This window comes from Symphodus melops (assembly GCF_947650265.1).
Source record: "Symphodus melops genome assembly, chromosome: 21".
Lineage (NCBI taxonomy): Eukaryota > Metazoa > Chordata > Actinopteri > Labriformes > Labridae > Symphodus > Symphodus melops.
The window spans coordinates 16026104-16048462 of NC_136711.1; the positions used below are offsets into that span (position 1 = coordinate 16026104).

The window sequence follows — 22359 nt, forward strand, 5'->3', positions numbered from 1 at the left end:
CAACAGTAACCTTTCAGGAGTTCTCGATAATGAGAGGCTGTCAGTGTTTCTGACTTTGCTCGTGTTGAACCAAGGAAGTGTACCGTGAGCAAAGAAAGGAGCGCTCGCACTGAACTTTAATGGTGAAGACTAGCCAGACTAGCTTAGACAGTTGGAAGGGAGCGTATGCAGTATGCAGGGGCGACATGAGGAGGTTTGGAAGTCTCTGTTTATTTATTTGACATGTTTTTTCCTAATGAGTGAATCGTACTGATGCTACCTGGTTATCTCCCCTCAGTGCCTCCACATTACTTCCAGCATCTGGATCACACTGGGAAGAGGATGGACTGCTACGACAGGCCGGAGCTTTCGCTGGGCAGCTATGAGTTCTTGGCGACGGTCGATTACTGTAAAGTAAGTTTTAAAAAAAACTGTTTAATGCGGTAAAACAAACAGATTCCATGGTTGTTATACGAGCTCTGTTTGAGGATTACAATGTCTTCTAAATTCCCCGGTGCTGAGTCTGATGTAATAGAAGCTTGTTACATGAATTTTATTACAGAATGATGAAATAATGAACACGCCAACAACACAAGATAGACAGAAAGCCATTCTTTGCTCCTCATTATTCTGTAAGCTAAAACAAGCCGAGCCTGAAGGCTGCTGTCTCAATGGAGCCTTGCTGAAATTGTTTTGTTTTTTTTGTTGTTTTTTCTTAGTTAATGGGTATTAGATTAAACGGTTGTCTGCAGGGTTTACACCAAGTTCATCATATAAATTCACCTCACAGTCACAGGTGTAATGATCCCAGTTCTACCTCGATCACGATCCTGAAAACGTCAGGACAGTCTGCCATACCTTACCAGAACCTTACAAACAAAAGAGCGGGGGGAAAACACGCTGGCGAATATGAAGATCGAGCCGGTCTTAGCACCAGTACCAGGATCTAAATGTCGATGCGCTCGCCTGCTAGCTTGCGATGAGTATTTCCTGCTGCGTTCACATATACAATCAGGGGGAGGGAACCTTCTCGAAGAGGAGAAGCAGAGGTCCGCGCTGCGCAAAAAGTATGCCTAAGCTTGAGAAAAAACTAAAAGCCCAGTCTGGGTAAAGTCATTGATGAGAGTGAAAGGCGACCTCATGACAAAAATCAAAAAGCACATTTTAGTTTTTTTTAATTTTCCCTCCTAGTTTGTCTTCTGTGCATATTATTGGATTCACACACATCTGTCATTCCAGATAACTTCATACCTTCTCTTTGCTTGTTTTCCAACAGAATAACAAGCTCCCTCAGCCTCCAGCCTTCATCTTCCTCATCGACGTGTCCTACAACGCTGTGAAGAGCGGCATGGTCAACATCGTGTGCCAGGAACTCAAGACCCTCCTCGACTATCTGCCGAGGTACTCCAACGTAACACGCAGCAGCAGTAGGAGGGAAGGATTAGATAGGAAGAGTTCAGAAAGAAAAGGAGAGAGGGAAAGGTAACCATGATGACGAGGGAGGGTGGAGTATGTGAGGAATAACAGTACAGTGAGGATGAAGGAAATGAATCAGGGACGTGACAAAGGAAGCAGAGATTTGAAGCTTTTGTTTGTGCTTCATGTCATTAAATGAAACTTGAACAATCCTCCTGTGTTTCTGTGCTCAGGGAAAACCCAGAGTTGGACTCTGTGGTGCGTGTCGGTTTCGTCACCTACAACAAGGTTATGCACTTCTACAACGTGAAGTCGAGCTTGGCCCAGCCTCAGATGCTGGTGGTCTCAGACGTGTCTGACATGTTTGTACCGCTGCTCGACGGCTTCCTGGTCAACGTGAACGAGAGCCGGCAAGTTATCGAGAGGTGAGAAAGGCGTAAACTACATTCTTAACACACACACACACACACACACACACACACACACACACACACACACACACACACACACACACACACACGTGGAGTCAAAGGACCAACACATTGATGCCCGTTGTGTTGTTGCAGTTTGCTGGACCAGATCCCAGAGATGTTTGCAGACACCAGGGAGACAGAGACAGTCTTTGGACCTGTCATCCAGGCTGGACTCGAAGCTCTCAAGGTGAAGGAAATGGTTTGATTGGCTCCTTCTTTGATCCTGTGTAAAAACCTACCGAGGTCTAACAAGTGGAACAAAATAGTTTCAAACCACCAGTGATGGTTCATTTGTTATGAGTTCTTTCGCGTCTGTATCCACAAACGGTGGCAGTGCCCACGACCTCTGAACTTTCTGTTGAAAAGTCCAAAAGTCCATCATGAGTGTGAGGCATTTTGTGCTTAAGAAAAGGAAAAACCTGACCTGGCATATGCAGCAGCTTGAGACCTTGAAATTGTGCTCGAGTTCGTTCTCCTGCACCACCGATGTTGACAAAGGAGGGGAGAGCACAGATTTTTTTTGGTTTGACCTTGGTTTTTGAAAACAGGCGCTGCCAGTACAACAAAGAAAACAGGCACCTGATAGGAAGACTTCCAGACTAAACTAAAGCCAAAACGTGGGCACCAGTAGCCTAGTGGTTGGCACACATGCCCCACAGTGGCTATAGTCCTCTAACAGGGCGGCCTGGGTTTGATTACACTTGTCATTCCCCACTCTCTAACAGTGTTTTTTTTTACCACTTTCCTATCTCCGTATGAATGCGTAAAAAAAACCAAAAATAAATATTTGGGGGATAAAAAAATTAAAACTGAAAGCTATTTGCAAAAACACTGAATGTAAATGTGTTGAGAAGACGGAGCAGATTGTCTCTCTGACATGTCTGATGATTTGTGTGTTTCTCTTCGTCAGGCTGCCGACTGCGCAGGGAAGCTCTTTGTGTTTCACACGTCTCTGCCCATCGCAGAAGCTCCCGGAAAACTCAAGAACCGAGAAGACAAGAAGCTGATCGGGACCGATAAAGAGAAGGTAACCATGAAGTGGTTTTCAGGACGTTTTTGCACGTCGCCGCTCCGGGAAGTCTCCACACTCACCACCTCTTTGTCTCTCGTCTTCCTCAGTCTCTGTTTCAGCCGCAGGTGGGTTTCTACAACACTCTGGCGAAGGAGTGTGTAGCTCAAGGCTGCTGTGTGGATCTCTTCCTCTTTCCTAACCAGTATGTAGACGTTGCTACATTGGGGGTGGTTCCTGTCTCCACCGGAGGCTCTGTCTACAAATACACGTACTTCCAGGTGAGAGAAAATCTTTGACTCTGTGAGCCCAAGTTCCCATGACTCGTCGGCGTGTCCCGCTGGGATCATGTTTAAAATACCAGCTGGGAAACGATTTTCTCGGCGTAACGCACGGTGTGTTTTCTTTACCCTCAGGCTCAGTCAGACAGAGAACGCTTCCTGAACGACCTCAGACGAGATGTTCAGAAACTCGTTGGCTTTGACGCCGTCATGAGGGTGCGGACGAGCACGGGTACGGATATCGCCACGTCGAAAAACGTTACAAAAACAAAGAAACCTTTTTGGCCAAGAATGGCTTCATTGATCCTGCCTCTTTCTGTCTCGGTCTCTCTTCCCCCCCCCCCCCCCCCCCCCTCAGGTATCCGAGCAACAGACTTCTATGGCTCCTTCTTCATGAGTAACACCACGGACGTGGAGCTGGCGGGCCTGGACTGTGACAAGGCCATCACTGTGGAGCTCAAACACGACGACAAACTCAGCGAGGAGACGGGGGCTCTCATGCAGGTGGGTGCAACAACATCTTTTAAAGAAAAGCATTTTTAAGAAAGGAATTATTAAGTACTTGCTGCTGTTGGTAGTTAGAGTCACCTTATTTTAATTCTCTGATCATTTTATGGATGCAGTGCCATTTATCCTGGAAATCTTGATGTGAAGCTAGAAACCATAAATGATACATTTAGTTAAAATACTCAAAAGCAAAATATGAATAATGCCTGGGCCGGTCCGTTTGTAAGAAAATGTCTGTGTTTCGCCCTCAGTGCGCCGTGCTGTACACCAGCTGCAGCGGCCAAAGGCGTCTCCGCGTCCACAACATGGCGGTCAACTGCTGCTCTCAGCTGGCTGACCTCTACCGCAACTGTGAGACCGACACCATCATCAACTTCTTCTCGAAATATGGTGAGGAACAGCTCGTGCAGAATATCACCTGGACCTGTTTTTTTTTTTAAATTATTATTATTGTTCACACATTGCACAAAATTCAGCATTGTACTTTAAGAGGCTTAATCAGGTGTTCGCAAGGAGATATTTTTAGGAGTGACACTTTGTAAAAATGTGAAGAAGTTAAAAAAAGCTGCTCCAGGGGAACATGCAGCTGTGTTTTCTTTGTTTGGGAGGGATGTACTGCGACTCGTGATAGTGCTTTCACACATGGGTAAAAAAACAAATCAGAGTAAGGGAATGTGAGGAAGCAGCTGGATATTATCCGGGAAAGTCACGTGGAGCCAGCAGGAGAGAGCGATGACGTTGGTCATCGCACAGACGGGATGCACGAGACCTCGACGCTCTCTGTGCACGTTATTAAACTGCTGCATTACTTTTACTGTTCTCCAGTATTTTCTGTCTTCTGCAGCCAGATCCTAAGTTTGAAGAAAAGCGTGTCTCTACGTGATAAAGAAAAGCTGCAGATAATAAATAATAAATGTTGTTTTTTAAAATTCAGAGTGAGGTGTAACTTATTTTCTTTCAGAGTCGAGCACTTATTGATTCCTGGTTAATTTAACACTCGTGGATCGCCCTTCATAAGTATAAGTGTGTGTGTGTGTTGCAGCCTTCCGTGGCATCCTGAACAGCCCCAGCAAGGCGGTGAGAGACACTCTGATCAACCAGTGTGCTCAGATTCTGGCCTGCTACAGAAAGAACTGTGCGAGCCCCTCGTCGGCTGGTCAGGTACTGAGAAGATTCATCATTCTGTAATTATTAGTACAATAAAGTTGTGAAATTCTACTATTACATATATTCACGCATTAAATGTCGGTTTAGTCAGTCACATCTCTTACATTACTCTCGTGTGTGTTTTTCTAGCTGATCCTTCCAGAGTGCATGAAGCTGCTGCCCGTTTATCTGAACTGTGTGCTGAAGAGCGACGTGCTGCTGCCGGGCGCCGACGTCTCGCTGGACGACCGGGCGTACCTGAGGCAGCTCATCAGCTGCATGGACGTCTCAGAGAGCCACGTCTTCTTCTACCCTCGCCTGCTGCCCCTGGTGAGACCAAAGACGCACACACACACACACACACACACACACACACACACACACACACACCTCATTTCTCTATGTGAGGGTGAAAAAGTTTAAAGCAGCTCTTTCTAAACTTCTGTGATCATACAAGAAGTGAGTCAAATAAGAAGTTAGTAAAATAACTTCTGGCTTATATAGAAACATGATTTTGTGTTTTTATTACGCTTCAGGTTTGGATTAAACAACATTTCATCTTTTCATTGGAGGAACCTTTAGCAGGGAAAGGATTATTCGATCATCAGATAGCAACATATTCATTGATCATCTGTTTTTGTCTTCTGCAGACAAAGTTGGAAAGCGACTCGTTGCCAGTTGCGGTGAGAGACTCTGAGGAGAGGTTGTCTAAAGGTGGAGTTTACCTTCTGGAGACAGGACTCCACCTCTTCCTGTGGGTCGGCGCCAGCGTTCAACAGGAGCTGCTGCTCAACATCTTCGGCACGCCGAGCTTCAGTCAGATAGACCCGAGCATGGTGAGGCAACGCATCATCTCCGTACTGACCAGCAGCAGTTTTACACCATGCACAGCGCTCTTTATGTGAACACAACACAGCTCTCCAGTTGTTTTTAAATGTTGTCTCGAGTTTCTTTGTGATCTGATAAGTTCTTGTAACTTTATAAATAAAAAAAACGTATCATACTTCTTTGTTTACAAAGTAGCAAATGGTTTTATGATCATGTTTTTGGTTTCAGTGACAATGAAGTCAAATATTTATTATATATTATATATATATTATTTAATATGATCACTACATCTATTCCACCCAGTTGTGTTTCAGCCTAATTTTCCAAACTTCCTGAACGTCACTGTTGTGTGTTTCAGACGAGCCTGCCTGTGCTGGACAACCCGTTCTCCCAGAGACTCCGAGAGATCGTCGACTCCTTCCGAGCTCAACGATCACGATACATGAAGGTAAACTTTATTCTGCTCCCTATCACAAGTCTCCGTATTAGTTTAAAGGTCCTTTAAAACAGGTTGTGACTTATATTCTGGATTTTAAGTTAAATGAAAGGGCAACAATTTATTCAACTGTCGAGCAAAAATTGTCCTTTGATCTGCTGTTTGAGTGTCATTTTTTGGTAGCCTGTACATACAGTCTTGGAAATAGTTTCCATACTCTCAGAATAATATGGAGTTAAGAATATTGAAGACGGTTAAAAAAAAAAAAAAAGACAGTTTTGAACCTATGGGATCTTCAAAAAGTGCTCCCTTTTTTTTAAGATACCATTTTATTGACCATTTAATTTAATTAAATAGCATTCGAAGTCATTTCATTGTAGTGCTGTAATTATAAGAACTTTCCCCCCCAAAAGGTTTTAGTTTCACCCTCTTCCTGCACGCTCTGTTTCTCACTCGCTCTCTCCTCTGGTTGCAGCTGATGGTGGTGAAACAGGAAGACAAAACCGAGCTGATATTCAGACACTTCCTGGTCGAGGACAAGAGCGCCAGCGGGGGAGCGTCATACGTGGACTTCTTGTGTCACATGCACAAGGAGATCCGCCAGCTTCTCAGCTAGGCCCGACATAGTCCCACCTTCACCTTAATGACACCCCCCCCCACCCCCCCACCTAGTTCACCCTTCCCTGTGAGAGAAAGCGCTTTATCTTTTTTTTTTTTTTTTAAACCTAATGTACTAAAGCTCTCCTCCCTGTCTGTCGGCTGAGCATCAGAGACCAGCTGGCAGATTCCGTCAGGTGTGTGTTCGTGTGAATGTGTGTGTGACAGATAGAGAGTCTGATGATAATAGAGCTTTACTCTGCCTCAATCTACTGCTCCAATACAGCAGGAGCAAAATAACTGACCAGTGAGGCTAATGTATATACACGAGTGAACAATAATGTATGCGACAGACTGAGTGACGGAGTCGGCTGGTGTTGACTATAGTCGGTGTACTGTCTGTATTACGAGCACTGAAAGGCTTTTCTGGGCGCATAAACGACCCTCGGATAGCGAACACTTTTTATATGATTGAATCCCAATAGAGTGAAGGACACCTGCATACCGAGACATAAATGGAATTAAATAAATGCTGTTATCGTCTGTCTCTTTTCTCCTTTTAATCATGGCCTTAGTACCCCCTCCCCACGCTGCTCCAATCATCCATAAGTGTGTGTGTGTATGTGTGTGTGTGTGTGTTTACAAACAGGAGAGGATTTGTCACTCAGTCCTTATTTACCAGTGTGTCTCCAGGTGTGAGCGTTCATTTGGATGCTTACATCTGGGTCTGATGACTTTTCACCTGCAGGAAGCATCAAAGAAATGTCGTGAAATGTGGTTTTTATCACCCACAAATAAACAGAAGAAGTAAAGGCTCACAATCATCACGGTGATTGATGTGATCCGTGTTTGTTTAAAAACAGGCTCTGTTGAGTTTTTGTTCTCCATGCTCAAACGAGCACTCACAATCCAGATGTGCATGTTATGAGAGGACGCTTTCATTTGATCAAAGTCTATGCAGCAACAAGAGAAACCAGAAACAACACAAATAAAGAATCAAAGAAATCGAAGACAGGTGTGAACTTTTGATTTCAGGATCAAAGCGATGGGAAATCCTCTGGATATTTAACCTGTCAGTGGGGTTATGTGAAGTGCTGCAGACTTTATATAAATAATAATAATAAAAAAGTTCAGATGTACAAAAAAACAAAGTTTCCAGCAGACAGTGAGCGCAGATAAATGGACATGAGTTGCTAATTTTCACTTGTCTCCGCACTGACGACCTGCTCGGTGTGTAAATAAAATATATAATCTGTACAGAATTAATAGAAAATAACGATTTTAAAGACCTGCCTGAACAGCTGTGGGTTGCTGATGGCCGGTTTCTCTGTCACAAAAAGTCTAAATATTAAATCTCGACTTTTACTGAAGAGAGGACGACGCCTTGGCTGGCTTTTTGATATGTTAGTGTGTGTGTGTGTGAGAGTGAGTGTGTGTGTGAGAGTGAGTGAGTGCAAGGTATGACTGTGTGTGAATGTGGGGTCGGTCCTGGTGAATTTCTTCTGAGGAACAGAGGGATCAGCCAACACACACACACACGCACACTGTCTCTTCCCATGAGATTAAATTTAGTCTTCTTCATTTATCACTTTCTGTTCCTTTTGTAACAGTGTGACTTTTGTTTGTTTGGTGTGTGCGTGTGTAGCCCTCTGTTCCATCTTTACGTTCTCTGGCTGTGATTGGCCCACCGTCTCGACTGTAATCTGAATTTCCGTTTCTTTCTTTTCTTTGATTTGTGTTTTTTTTTTTTTCATTGCCTCTTGGGGACTGCTAATAAAATGATTGTTGAAAGTGAAATATGACATGGCTTCTCCTTTCTCTGGTAGTCTGTTTTCTCCATAAAAAGAACTTTATTATAAATGACACAAAAAACAAACAAGCATTCTCTGCAAGAATTATGTTGTAGCATAAGAATCACTTTTTTTATGGAGTTCCAAAAAGTAAAAAAAAAAAAAAAAGAATAGTGCGCACAAGATTTTCTTTTTACTTGTTGGGACTTCAGGGGCTCCGTACCTTTTTAAACATTTTTATTTGATAACGGTCATAAATACTCTGGTTTAGTTAGAATCAGCTCAACATGTCGCCTAGTTGAAAGCCATAAAGGGTTTCCATGTTTTCTGTAAATCAGACTTTTTTAACTGGAGTGCTGTCTTATTTTATTTTATTCAACTATGCCTAAAATATCTGAGATCAGGCTGAACTGCTATTTTGAAATCATCAGATAGTGTTTGGAAGATTGAGCCTCAAAAAGTGAACAGAATAGAGCAAAGCAAGAGTGAAGTGAACTTTGTTTTTTGGGTTTTTACATAAAATGTCCTTGTTATATTGAAGAACTTAATTCGAAGAGTATTCTTCATAAAAAAAAAAGAAGTTCAAGGAGAAAAGCCTGTTTGAATCACACAGGCACATTTTCAAGCTCGAGCAATGAAGTGAATGTTCATTATTTTCATATTTAACTGTGTCACAGTGTAACCAGAGGTTGAGTTAGCTTTGCACAGATATTAAAGAAATTCTCATATTAAGTATAATGGAGAAAAAACTAAAAACTTTTGACCTACTTTCCTAAAAAAAAAGGAGAATTGATACTTCAACTTTTCAACATTCATGTCATACATTTGTACTTCCAATAATATATAGACATGAGCATAACTCTTCAGTATCAGTTCTTCTAAATCCTTTATGTTTGGATTATTTCCTTCAACGCAAAATTAATCTGAAACAATCAAATCCAAACTGAGGAAATACTTCAGAACATAAAATGGTTTTTTTTGTTTCTGGATCAAGAGCAGGGAGAAGAGAAACTACATCTTCAGGGTTTTTGTCTGACTGAGAGGGTCAATGAATGTCCAGTTTATGTTTAGCACAAGTACACTATTGAGTCCACCCAACCGAGCCAAAACCCTGGGTAGACCGGCTCAGTGAAGGTGGTGCGAAAGGTGTGGAGGAGGGTCGATGCACCACAGGTGATCTTATAGAAGGACAGTGTCCCCAAGGACCAGTCCAGAAGGACTCCCACTTTTTTGAAGTTGGGAGGGATGTTTACTGCAGTGCCTATGTTGTTGTGCCAGATCTTGTAGCCGTCTTTGGTGAAGTAAAGTCCCCAGGAACAGTCATTTCTGCCTAACCAGCTGTCCGGACCCTCTCCTTTCCTGCACATCCTTTTGTAGGCCACTCCAATGAAAGCCCTGCCACACCACTCTGCCTCCCAGTAGCAGCGTTCAGTCAGTCCCTCCTTGCACAGCACCTGTGTCCAGAAGTTGAACCTTTCTGGGAGATCGGGATATTTTTGGCTGGTCCAGCGCGTCGCTTTCCTGTTGTCCTCCTCCAGAAGGAGATCTTTGTGTGCTGTGTTTGGGTCCAGGGTAAGTTTTTTGGTATCTGAGGAAAGCATCCGGAAATTCATATTCAATGCAAAACCCTAAGCAGACGCGTAATCCTTATATTTAATTCACTCAGTTTTCCTGTAATAACAAATCATTTCCAGGGTCTTTTCATTATCTTGAGTCAACCTCAAGATAATGGGAACAAATAGGAAAACTACATTTAGCTATTATTTGTTATCTTAAGAAAATTAGATAAATAAGCTGAGATCTTTAGAGAAAAAAGACACAAAAAATTACTCATGTCACGGAAATTAAAGTAAATATAATAATGGGATTCCATTATATGATATGTTATTTCTCTATGGTGGAAAAAGAGAACTCCAAATAATCTGTGACTTACATTTCTTTGGACTTGGCTGACTCCTGGATTCACCACACTCCTCCACACTATAACAGAACCAATCGTAAAGCAGATTGCATACATAAATCACTTTTGTATTTCTTCAATGGTAGCAACATCACTTACATTATCTTCTATCTTATCTATACATGATCTTACATTAACAGCCTGTGGGCTACACTTTCTATGTAAAGGTCTCAGGAACGCTCTCCTCTCTTTAGCTCCCCAACAGTACCAAAGGTGTGCAGCACCAGCTCACATCATCACATGACCGGCCCCCAATAAAACACTGTGGTCAAGTCAAACCTGATTCATGCTTCTTGCGGTCGGCTTGACTTTATTGCCACTGTAACGTCTGTGTAGGTTCTCAGTCATTCAGATCATGGTAAATTCAAAGCTTGAGCCAAAGGCGAACAGTCCAGTTGCCAAGGAGTGCATATGCAAATACAGCTTTAGAGAGCTTTTAGAACAAGTTCAATAGTAAATAAAGATTAGCTAGACTTCTCCTAAGTCTAGCTAATCTAAGTGGTGAACAACCCAAAATATGTAATCAACCATATCTAGAATTTCTTTACTGCAATATGTTTTCAATTCCTGACTGATACAGTATATTTCAGTGCCAATTTATCTTCAAGCTAGCTTCATGTGGCTTGGCGCTAATGTCAGCACAACCGTATACCTGAGCTTGTTCAGGCTGCATTGTGGGTCGGCTTCGAGGGCAGACAACAGCTCCAGACCCGAGTTTCCTGGGTGGTTGTAGCTCAGGTCGAGCTCTCTCAGTCTGGATGAGTTCAAAGCAGATACCAGGAAAGTGCAGCCTTCTTCAGTCACTCTGCAAAGGGACAAACTATAAAACAGAAAACAAAATGTCTTCTTACAGATCTTCAAGGCAACAAACACAGTTACTTACTCTGCATGATAGGCTCTTTGTTAAATAATTCCCTCTGTGCACTCACCTGAGTATTTCCAGTTTACAGTGAGGACTTTCTAGTCCACCAGAGAGCTTCTGGACTCCTTTATCCATGAAGTCATTATCAGAGAGGTCCAATTCTTTTAGCTGGCAGGAAGCTGAGCTGATAACTGAGGCCAGGAGATCGGAGCTGACGTCTGTTAGGTTGCAACTTCTCAGTCTTAAACCAAAAATATGTAAAATGTGCTTAGACATAGTTACAAAAAACATTTCTGACTAGATTCGTAAAGAATAGAAACTGTTGGGTGGAAACCTTAGTGTCTCCAATTTGCTGTTCTGGAGTCCAAAGGAGAGCTGTGTTATGCCTCCATCTGTCAGATTGTTGTTACCCAGGTCCAGCTCTCTGAGTTTGGACAGGCTGATGGCATTCCCCAGGGTTCTGCAGCAGTTTGCAGTGAGATTACATGCATTCAGACTACAGTAGAAAAAAACAAGATAAGAAATGTGAATTATAGTGTAAAGAAATGAACTTAGAAGTTAACTTTGAATTACTATGACCTGGATGATTTAGATCTTTTAACGAGGCTAAGTAACACAGTTCAGAATATTATTATATTACCAACATATTGAGACAAACATTGATGTAAAAGATAAAAGACCTTTAACTTTGCAATTGGGGGGTACTTCAAGACCATTAACATATTAGCATCCAAGCTAATGTCGTTTTCTGTTTACATGCCCTAATAGTTTTGTGCCTGGTCTCTTGATTAATTATTTTCTTTTTCTTTTCTTTTTTTGACTGTTTATGGTCTCCGCTCCACTTTTGAGGATAAATGTTTGTGTTCACCCACAAACTTTGTGTATACCCTGTGTAGGTAGATGAGCAAAACAAAGAGCGGGACTTTCAGAGAACTTTTTCAACCCAGAACAAATGCTGTCTTCAGACACACTTCCTTAAAACCTCAGTCCCTATCTCCCCTGCTCCTCTTTCTGCCACACTTCCCCCACCAGCTTCCTTCCTCTTTCACCAGCAAGCATCTCTAAAACAGAGAGCTGCAGACAAAGTGCTGATAAGCATCTTTTAATAAGATTCTGCGATCGATTCCAAGTGATAAAAATGCATCTCTACATTGACTTGGTTGATATCTTCTTTGTCTATTTAGGCCAAAGAAAATATTTCATTTTGACTGGAAAGATGCTTGCACATCTCCTGTGTCTTGATCGATTTGCTTTTATTGTGTTTTAAATGTTCAAATGGTTTGGCTCAAGGAATACTGTCACTATGTTGTTGCATTGTTGTCCTGCAAACCAGAAAAATTACAATAAAGCTTTGTATTAGCGTAAAGCAACCAGGGGAGACATTTTGCTCGCAGTACCATCTAAAGGTGACTCAATGCTCTTTCCCCACTCCGACAGTTGATATGCTTTCAAGGTCAGTTCTCTGTGGAGCACTTACTTTGCCTTTTGTGCGGTTTTGACAACAGGAATCAGCCTCAGAAGACCTTCTTCTGTCCTGGTGTAATTGCTCAGTTGGAACAAACTCAGCTCTTCTTCCGATGTCAGTAACACAAACACTAAAGTGGCCCACTGGGAAGGTGAGAGTTGGGCTTTGTTCAGACTGCCAGAGTGAAGGAAGCTCTGAATCTCCTCAATAAGAGAGTGATCGTTCAACTCATTCAAGCAGTGAAAGAGATTAAGGCATCTGTCGGGTGATGGGCTCTCCCTGATCCTCATTTTTATGTGTTTGAGGATCTCAGTTCTTGTCTTTGGGTTGGTTCTGTTGTGCGTCATTAGATGCTTCAACCGAGTCTGATTAGTTTCCAGAGACAAGCCCAAAAGGAAGCGCAGAAAGATGTCAAAATGTCCATTCTCGCACTGTATGGCCTTTTCCACTGCCTCCTTGTACAGGATGAGCTCTGAGGAGCCTCTTGATAGGAACCGTCGAGCGGACGACTTCTTGATCAAGACGTTTTCGTTTTCGTTGTGGAACGTGAGAAAGACATACAAAGCAGCAAAGAATTCCTGGACACTCAGATGCACAAAGCAGAACATCTTCTCCTGGCACAGCGACCGCTCTTCGTTGAAGATCTGGGTGTAGATTCCAGAAAACATGGATGCCTGTCGGACTTCGATGCCGTTCGCTTTGAGGTCACTCTCGTAGAAGATCAAGTGGCCTTTCTCGAGCTCCTTGAAGGCAAGTTTACCCAATGAGATGAGGTTCGTTCTCACGCATTCTGTTGTTGACTCTTTTCTTCCGGACAGCCTCTCCTTCATGTTGCCCACATACAAGTACAAGAAGTGAATGTACATTTGAGTCAGAGTCCTTGGTGTGTCTTTGCCATCTGTTGTTGCCAAATTCTCCTCAAGGACACTCGCCGCCATCTTGCAAAAGATTGGTATGTGGCACATGATGTGAAGACTCCTGCAGGATTTCACATGTTTGATTACTCTTTCTGCTAAGGTCTTGTCACTTAATTTCCTCCTGAAGTACTCATCTTTCTGAGGGTTGTTAAATCCTCGCACCTCAGTCACACGATCAATGTACTGAAGAGGGATCTGACTGGAAGCGCCAGGCCGAGATGTTATCCAGACAAGAGCAGAAGGAAGAAGTCTCCCCCGGATTAGGTTGGTCAGAAGCACAGAAATTGTGGTCGGCTGTGTCACATCAGTCAGTATTTCAATTTTGTTGAAATCCAAAGATAGTCGGTTCTCGTCTAAACCATCCAGGATGAAAAGCATTTTGTTTTCACCGTATCTAAAGATTCCTGTGTCTTTCGTTTCAGGGAAAAGCACACTAAGAAGTTCTACAAAGCTGCAGTTTTTCTTCTTCATCACATTCAGCTCTCTAAAAGAGAGAGGAAACACAAAGTCCAGGTTGATGTTTTCTCTCTCCTCAGCCCAGTCCAGAGTGAATTTATTGGTGGATACGGTTTTTCCTATGCCAGCTACTCCCCTTGTTAACACAGTTCTTATGGTGAGATTTTGTTCCCCTTGTTGCACAAAGAGGTGACTGCAGTGGATTGATTTCTCCTGGGTCACATTTATCCTGGACACTGACTCAATCTGTCTGACCTCATGCTCCTGATTGACTTCACCCTTTCCTCCCTCAGTGATGTAGACCTCCGTGTAGATCTTATTGAGAGGTACCTTGTTTGCCGCTGTTGTTATCCCATCCAGCAAGTGACTGAACCTCCCCATTAGGGTAGCTTTCAGTTTTTTTTGGCATTCTTCGATCTTATTGTCTGAAGGAAAAAAAGAGGGAACGGTGGTATTAAAAGGTTTTAAATATATAGCTTTTTATTTTAAAAATCAATAAATATTTCTCTACGTAGTTACGGGCAGTACTCACTTTTGGGCTGTGGAGCAGACTCTTCCTTGGATAAAACTATAGAATCTGCAAAAGGTAAAATAATAGAAAAAAAAAGATCAGAGGATGCCAAACCCTGGTTTTAATTTCTAGCTTGTGATATATTTGTACCTTTGAGTGTTGGGCTGACATTGATGTTTATGTCGCCACTGGTACCAAAAAAGGAGGGAGCGACCACAATACTATGACTCTGAGCAGAGTAGCTGGGACAGAAATGATGAACTGCAGTCTGAATAGATGGAGGTGAGTCTAAGGGAAACACACATACAAAAAGAGATTTTACACAAATACATTGCAGCTAATGATCATTGCAGCGCAATGATTACTTAAGCCTGATTCAAAGATCTTTCTGAAATGTCTTAGGTCAGTAAGTGTCTAAATGCTTTAGTCCATGATTACAGTCTAATAAATTAATCCTTCTTTGAACCCTTTCTTGACATTGGGGTTTTGTTTGGTTTAAGTTCATACCATTTGTTTTTCTTTACAACAAATTGAAATTTACCGTCTGGCACCTCACCTGTTTTAACAGCAAAGGTCGTTTGCTCCGAATCTGTTTCATCAACTCCCATGTTGGTCGACAGCTATTCCCCATAAATGGTCGTTATCTGTGTCTTCAACGCAAGGCAGAAGCTTTCTTCAATATCATTCCCTCAAATGCAGAATGAGCGTTCAGATGGATTAGAATTGAACGGAAATCACAACTTAAGTAATAACTGTGATTGTGAGCGGATTCAAGCACCCACTGAAGCTGCGAGTCAGAACTTTCCTGTGATGCTGAACAAAACAGGAAGCTGGTGTTTTTTTGCAGAGTTGAGCAGTTTTTTCAAGTTTCCTTGAATAAACCACAACTCTTACAGTTTCATTTACTACATAATGAACTTCTGTTTGAGATGTGTTGTACCGGCACAGTTTGGTTTGTCACATTTAGACTGATATCAAACACAAAGTAAAAACAGTTTTTCCGTATCTTGTGCTTTCTCTAGTGGGTTGGAAGGTTTTCACATCAGTACACCACTTTCAATGATGTCGCTTTGAGGGAAAAGTTTGACAGACAATACTTAATGAAGCCCCCACTGCTGTTTTCATCTTCATCACCGTCACCACCTTCTTCATCATCATCATCAGTTTAAACAAAAATCAAAGTTTCGGCACAGCTTCTACATAAACATCACCTCGTATCAGCAATCACACAGTCCGTTTTCAATTCGAGCTCTATTCTGATCCTGCTGGGATTTCTAAGCAGTGTGATGGTTTTCCTGTCGATGTCTTTAAGATACCTTCTCTTGATTTTCATAACAACAATTCATCCGTTTTGTAGTCGTAGTCCTTTCTGTCAGTGGCCTCCTCTGTTACTCCCAGAGTCCACCTGGTCTGTTTCACCACCTCCACTTCCCAAACAATGTTTTCCTGAGTCAAAGCCCTCGCAGCTTTGAACCAGTGGATAATTGGAGAGGTGTTCTTTGTTTTTACAGGATGCTGTTACCAGGTGTCCATCACTGGTACCTTGGTCAGACCCTCAGGCAGAGAGAGCAATGATAGGGTTGCAGTGTTGGGGTCTAGAACCACAGGGGGCTACAGAAGTACTTCACTTATTGGATCCAGACAGAGGTGAAATATAAATTAATTCAGAGTCTACATGCCCTAAAAGGTTTGATGACGTTTAAAATCTTCTCCTAAACATTGGACTAAAGGTTTCACACTGACACAATGCCAGGTAACGTATGGAGGCAAATTCACTACAGCAGTGAATTAGTGCAGTAATACTGCTTTTACAGTTTCACTTTCTACACGCTGCAGTTCTGCCTGTTGGACAGATGGTGGAGGCAGAGAATAAGTTGTGCTGGCCTGTTTTATTCTCTCCATGCACAGCCCACGCTGTCGCTGAACTTTTTCATAGATAATCATACCCATATAACCTTTTGCCCTTTTTTAAAAGGTTCAATATAACAATAATAATGAAACACATCAACTTGGTTTCTGCAGTGCTTCCAGCGCGTTAGAAAATTAATGATTTGTATTGACTCTCGAAGAGAAGACAACAGCACAGTACACTTGAACCAATGAATTACAAAGTTGATCCAGGAGTCACTCTCCTTCAACAATAATAAAACAATCCTGAGGCCCATTCAGATATCTTGATGATAAACAGAACTTAATATTTAGAAGATTCAGAGGTTTCTCTCATTTTGGTTTAAAAAGACGAGAACTAAGCTATCGGAGATTTCCACAGTTCATTCCAAACCCACTTAGTCACTGTAGCCTTCCTAGCCAACATGCTGTCCCTTCAAATGGGTTTATATACTTACTAGTGGGCATAAAGTGAGCTGGGAGGCAGCTGTTGTTGTTCTGTTGCATATCTTTTACACCTTCAAAATCCTGGAGGCCAACATCAGAATGTCTTCCCATGTTTCTTTATTGGGACCTTCAGCAGTCTACAACATAATGTTGTTCATGATTCAGGTTTGTCTACGCTAAAATCCTCAGAATAAAACCTCGATGTTCAGGTTTTGTTTGATTCAGAGAAGAATCCTTCCAACAAGGTGCGTTTACTGATTTCTTAGAGATTCAAATGTTTTAAATTTAACAATGTCTTTTTTTAAACCTTCTTTTAACTTAAAGGATAGGTTCTGTGTTTCCCAATTATTCCTTTAAAGATAATTTTATGAATGCTGAAATCATTCTTTATGTTCATTATGAAACAGATGAAAACTGAACGAAGAGAGTCCCTTTAAAAGAAGCCTGTTGGAAAACTTGAACTTTTGTTTGTTTGACGACTTGTTTTAAACATATCGAGGCTTATTTTGTAACCTGTTGGAAGGCACATAATAAGGGACCTCTGAAAGGTCAGAAAGAGTAAGAGGAAGTATCCCAGCAAACAAACCTGTTTGTAGGTGTATATTAGCACCTCTTTTAGTTTGCTGACACTCCTTTAAAAAAAGCTTTGAGGTATCACATAGTTTACTTGGTACTTGTCTTCCGTGTACATGATGTTCAATTGAGAGGTTTTACTTCCTGCTATCTGAAGCTCAGGACATTTAAAAAAATCATTGATATAGTTGTTCAAAGTGTTCCAGAACATAAATATAGCATGTTTTTCGGACAGTTTATGTATTATTATATGGTCTCCGAGCTGTAAAACCCAGTATGTAGGCCTCTGTTTGCCTTATGAGAGCTTATATGGCCAACAAAAAGGCACCCTTGAAACCAGTGCATATGACAGGGAGATATTGTTGAATTTGTCTGACGAGGTTTGCCTGAGGAAAAAAAAGGAAAGCATAAAAGAGCAGACTCTGAACTTTGAATGACTAAACTCTATAATCATCAAGAAAAGGAGCAAAGAACATGTCACCTCTGATTTTTGCTGTGATGTTCAAAAATGTAGCATTATTTATTTATCCTGGCTGAGCTGACTGAGCACTGGCCTTTCATCAGCGACACCCCGCTTTTCACCCACTCAGCCACACACACTGACAGCCAGGGCGCTGTCCTACACAACCACAACAGTCAACTTGAGCAGTTGGAGGTCAGGTCAGAGTAGCTTATCGCTCTGGGGCATCACGACGACGGTATCTGAGGAGGAAGGAGCGTTACTCATTCACTTCCTCCAGTCAGATTATTTCTCCTAAGAAAGCGGCGGAGGAGCAGGAGTGTCATGACTCAGCTCTTGGCCCTGTTCACTCCTTGGGTTGTGATGATGTAACAGATGGCATGTTCACCCTCATTAGTCACAACAAAGGAAAAGTCATGCCTAAATGTATTGCAGCTACTGCAGCTCTGTGAGGACAATGATTCTATTCTGGATGCAAAAAGAGCGTCAGTTATGGGAAAATGCTGCAAACAGACATGAGATATTTTGGCTCTGCAGATCATACCCCAGGACTGTTTTAGCTCCAGGAGAGCATGTAGAATTTTTTGCATGGGTGTACTGCTGCCTGCTTCATACAAAGCCATATAGGTGGGCAGATTTTCTCTACTGCTGATAAAACAGGATTATAGCCTACTTGTTTCCTCCAGCTACATTCAGCGAGGGAAGTTTGAGAAGAGACTTATTGCTGATTTATAGATGCTCAAAAATCTTGTATTAATCCAAGACATGGATATGCATGTATAGTTGGTCAAAGTCATAGTAAGTATCAACAAGATTCCACTGTATGTTTAAGGGATTCTCTTACAGTCCCCTAAGTAAACCCAATTTTATGCTTTGCGGAAATCAGTTTAGTTTCAATACTAAGGATGCTTGATTCAGGAATGACCCAGATGACGTGTTTTACCTTAATTTGCAAAGAAACCTCTGTTGAGGCACCAACACAAACACATGTGCTTAAAAATGTCATCTAATCAAGGTGTATGTCGTCAATCTACCTCTCTATCAGCATTTACTTTTATTGTGTGTGGAGCCGCATGGTAGACTCATCATCATATTGCCATGACCATTTTTGTGTGTTTCATACAGCAAGCTGACATTTTAGTCATAAAGCAATTATTTTTCCTCCGACATGATGCATATCAGAATGTATCCAGCTGCTGTGTTTCATGTTGAAAGTTTTAGAGATTTTAGGCATCTGGCAAATTGTTATCATTTAATTGCTACATGCATGCTTCATTGAACATGGGCTCTAGTTCAAGTTTCAACAACATGTTAGATCGGCTAAAATTAGCGACATTCAAACTATGGCAAATGTTGGCAACTACGTACTAGTTTATTATCATCTTTGGTAAGGAAGTGACTGAAAGTTACATTCAGACGATATTAGGCAAGTGTGATTGCAAGTATAGAATCATGTTTAGCATTCGCTAAATAGTCCCTCAGAGCTTATAACCTTAATTATTTATTTTGACAACAGTTAATTAGCACGCTAGTACCCTATCTCCACATAGGATACTAGCTAATAATACTTACAAGCCTGTTAGCTTGAAAGACGCTGAAAGCTAATATTATTTGGGAGTGTTACATGATCGATTTTACAAGTTAAAGCCTTGCCACAGTTACTTTGGGATTTACTAATTGCTGACCAATTTCTCCTCTTTTTCTTCAGACTACATTATATCCTTTCATATGTATCATCCACCCTACAGCTGTATGCCTTAAAGCTTGAAACATGGCAATACAATGTCATGAGAGCATTTGAGAGTTGACCCTCTGTGGAAAATGGCCACTTTGTTGATATGATGAAAGAAGACACAATGTGGAGTCAGCGTAGAGAGTGCAGTCTTTATCTTGGTTGAAACAACGAGCTGGACTTCCTTCTCTTGTCAGACTAATTTCATAATCAGCTTGTGTCCTGGGTCACGTGTAAAAACCAGTCTGACTGATAATTAAACATATGAATATGAGGTACATTGTGGAGAATGGTTGTATGGTTACTCAAGAGGAAATGAGAGGTCTGACTTTGATAAAAAGCTTACTATAATAATAATAAAAAAAACAAAAATAATACTAAAAGGAAAATTCTTTTTTCTGTCTTTCACTGAGTCCTGATTTCAGCTGAAACCATCCTACTTTTCTTGTCTCTCGGCCCCCCGTGCTCTCACTCCTCTTCCCTCCTCTGCTCCTCTGTCTCTCATCAAGCAGCAAGGCGTAGTGTGTGGTTCGTGTGCGATAACAAAGGCTGAGGAGTTCACCATTATATAACTTATGTGGAGGCTGAGGAGGTGGAGGAAGAGGAGGAGAGGCAGCAGGGTTAGCACGTAGGAAAAGGAGGGCAGGAGAGGGCTAGTAGCCTACGTTGCAGTGCTCATTTGTCTTCCACATAACATGCACACACATACACACACATGCTGGCCTCCTTTTTTCTTGCTCTCCATCACAGATTCAGCAGGCTGCACTTGCAGATATGGCTTCATAATATTTGAACTTTTCAGTGTTCCAGCTTTGTGTTCCCACGCTGACAACCACACAAAGATTTTCAAGCAAAAATCACCATTTTGCTCTCCAACTATGTAAGCCAGAGTGCTGAGCAGGCACACACACATGCAATAACGCACACTCACGGGGCCTCTAACTCTCAAGCTCTACGGCTCCCTCCAGCCCCACCCTCCTGTCCTCTGATGGCCTCCCACTCATGCCACATTAAACATTTAGTGAAGCACTCTGGATCTTTGGGACACCGTCTTTTAGCACCGCCAAGCTAACAGCCCTCACACTGTGGAAAAACATAGGTGCGTGCTCGTTGGTGGAAACCCGATACAGCAGTCACACTATTCCTTCTTCTCATCCCTTGCTCTCTTATGCACAAGCATGCACAGACTCTCAGATGCAAAAGGCAAAATCGGTGGTTCAAAAGGTCTTCTGTGTTCAGAGCAAACCTGCATTAATCAATATTGATTCCTTGGGTATGTGTCTATGTGTGCATGTGGAAATGCTATGTATTTGTCACAGTTTGTCTCCCTGCTGCAGTGAATTGTGACCCAGGCAGACTTGGGTGTATCACAACCTGTGCAGTAAAATGCTGCTGCTCTGCGCTGTTCCCTGCAATGTCTTGTAAACAGTATATACAAGAAGAGACAGGAGCTGTGTTACAAAGCTGTTTTTTTCTTCAGCTAGGCATATGCACCATTGTCCTTTTCATTAATATGTCAAGTAACTATGATCCACAATCCTCATGAAGAAGTTGCATGTATTCTAAACTGAGAAGTCAGCTCCATCTCCCCACATCTTCAGAGGCTCCATTGAACTAGATGGTAATGTGCAGTTTGGGAACGAGTTGACTTTAAGATCCGACTCCTTGAAGTAAAGGGAGTATGCAGGCTCCCATACCTGAACCCGTTTTTTTTTGTCTTTGTTTATCATCACAACTCATCAAAAATGCTATGGCTGTATTTGTTACATAAGTTCCAAAGATTTCCAACGTTGGTTATGCACAAAAAACACAAAAAAAACCTCTTACACAAAAAAAAATAATACTTAGAATCAAATGTTACAAATCAGATCAAATTCTGTCCTGTTTTATTTTGTCTGAAGAGAATTGGAATAGTTATTCTTCACATATCAACTTCACATAACCTAAACTGCCACGCTATGACGGATTAAGCTGGGCCCTTGTAACGTAGCAATAAGTAAGGTCTTTTACCTGCTTTTTGTCAACATAACAATAAGCGTGGTCTTTAACCTTTTTTGTAATGTTAACAGAAAGAGTAAGGTCCTTTACCTGCTTTTGGTAAAGTGTCTTGAGATAACACCTGTTATGAATTGACAAAAAGATTGATTGATAAAGATTGATATCCTGCTTTCCAATTGTTCCCGTGACTAAAAATTTAAATGTAATTATGATGATGACTGTTATTTATTGAATTGAAATTTAGGAGAAGGAGATACTCAACTAAAATCAACTTTATTTATAAAGCTGTAGCTGTGACAAAGTGCTGTACATAGATGAAGAGCACGGAACATAAAACATAAGTAAAACACTAACAGGGTTAAAACAATACTGTTACTGGCTTTGTGTTGTTGACAGATAAGCAAAAACTTGTCTGATGAGGTTATTTGAGGTAATTGTAGTATTTAATTCAGTAAATAGCTTAAATATTGGTGCTTAAATGATGAGAGAGCACAAAGAGTCGACTCTTTTCGTTGAGCTGGGGGCCAAATGATCCGATTCACTGAAGAGAGTCTGATTTCCCATCATTAAAACGAGAGGCCCTGGTCTCATGCTGCACGAGCCTATTCTCGCGAGGATTCCTCCCCTTT

General features: G+C 41.7%; 2 protein-coding genes across 5 annotated transcripts in view; one reads left to right on the plus strand and one right to left on the minus strand.

Annotated features, from left to right (window-relative positions):
* sec24c (SEC24 homolog C, COPII coat complex component) overlaps nucleotides 1–8469 on the plus strand; it is an 18507-nt gene extending 10038 nt beyond the window's left edge. For all 4 annotated transcript variants that reach the window (XM_079334283.1, XM_079334285.1, XM_079334286.1 and 1 more), the window contains 14 exons: nucleotides 278–393; nucleotides 1256–1380; nucleotides 1629–1820; nucleotides 1962–2055; nucleotides 2779–2895; nucleotides 2988–3158; nucleotides 3294–3390; nucleotides 3517–3662; nucleotides 3917–4055; nucleotides 4708–4826; nucleotides 4962–5141; nucleotides 5462–5647; nucleotides 5998–6087; nucleotides 6551–8469. In XM_079334283.1, coding sequence (XP_079190409.1) covers nucleotides 278–393; nucleotides 1256–1380; nucleotides 1629–1820; nucleotides 1962–2055; nucleotides 2779–2895; nucleotides 2988–3158; nucleotides 3294–3390; nucleotides 3517–3662; nucleotides 3917–4055; nucleotides 4708–4826; nucleotides 4962–5141; nucleotides 5462–5647; nucleotides 5998–6087; nucleotides 6551–6691 — 1913 coding nt within the window. In that variant the 3' untranslated portion in view covers nucleotides 6692–8469. The remainder of the gene's footprint in view (nucleotides 1–277; nucleotides 394–1255; nucleotides 1381–1628; nucleotides 1821–1961; nucleotides 2056–2778; nucleotides 2896–2987; nucleotides 3159–3293; nucleotides 3391–3516; nucleotides 3663–3916; nucleotides 4056–4707; nucleotides 4827–4961; nucleotides 5142–5461; nucleotides 5648–5997; nucleotides 6088–6550) is intronic.
* A 242-nt stretch (nucleotides 8470–8711) lies between these two features.
* On the minus strand, nucleotides 8712–15405 carry LOC306842459 (NACHT, LRR and PYD domains-containing protein 3-like). The gene is made up of 9 exons (XM_079372739.1): nucleotides 15190–15405; nucleotides 14784–14921; nucleotides 14655–14699; nucleotides 12762–14547; nucleotides 11619–11780; nucleotides 11352–11525; nucleotides 11075–11242; nucleotides 10396–10442; nucleotides 8712–10050 (listed from the first exon to the last, which is right to left on the minus strand). Exons 1-9 carry the CDS (start codon nucleotides 15239–15241, stop codon nucleotides 9530–9532), a joined length of 3093 nt encoding a protein of 1030 aa, XP_079228865.1. The 5' UTR covers nucleotides 15242–15405; the 3' UTR covers nucleotides 8712–9529.
* Between the last annotated feature and the right edge of the window lie 6954 nt (nucleotides 15406–22359).